Genomic DNA, 317 nt, shown 5'->3' with positions numbered 1-317 from the left:
CCTTGTCTGGCTGCCTTGGGCTGGGGTCTTTGCCACTGTGCCCAAACAATGAATGTCCTCTTTGGAGGAGCACAAGCTGGGGACAGCTGTCCCTGCACAGCTCCTGCAAGGAGGCCACCACGCTCACTGCCCAGACTTTCTTCTCCCTTCCAGGTAGTGGCTCCCACGATCAGCTCACCAGTCTGCCAGGAGCAGCTGATTGAGGCTGGCAAGTTGGTGGCCAAGTCGGCGGAGGGCTGCGTGGAGGCTTCCAAGGCAGCCACCAGTGATGACCAGCTCCTGAAGCAGGTGGGGGTGGGAGCCACGGCTGGAACACC

The 317-nt window shown here is 61.5% G+C and overlaps 1 protein-coding gene across 1 annotated transcript in view; it reads left to right on the top strand.

Annotated features, from left to right (window-relative positions):
* LOC103777772 (talin-1-like) overlaps positions 1 to 317 on the top strand; it is a gene marked incomplete at both ends in the record, with an annotated part of 9,712 nt that overhangs the window by 7,019 nt on the left and 2,376 nt on the right. The window contains one exon of the mRNA XM_008945337.1: positions 154 to 288. Coding sequence (XP_008943585.1) covers positions 154 to 288 — 135 coding nt within the window. The remainder of the gene's footprint in view (positions 1 to 153; positions 289 to 317) is intronic.

Source organism: Merops nubicus, unplaced genomic scaffold (genome assembly GCF_000691845.1).
Source record: "Merops nubicus isolate BGI_N331 unplaced genomic scaffold, ASM69184v1 scaffold33018, whole genome shotgun sequence".
NCBI classification, from domain to species: Eukaryota; Metazoa; Chordata; class Aves; order Coraciiformes; family Meropidae; genus Merops; species Merops nubicus.
Note: the sequence above shows the minus strand (reverse complement) of the source record. Positions and strands in the feature narration are given on the sequence as shown.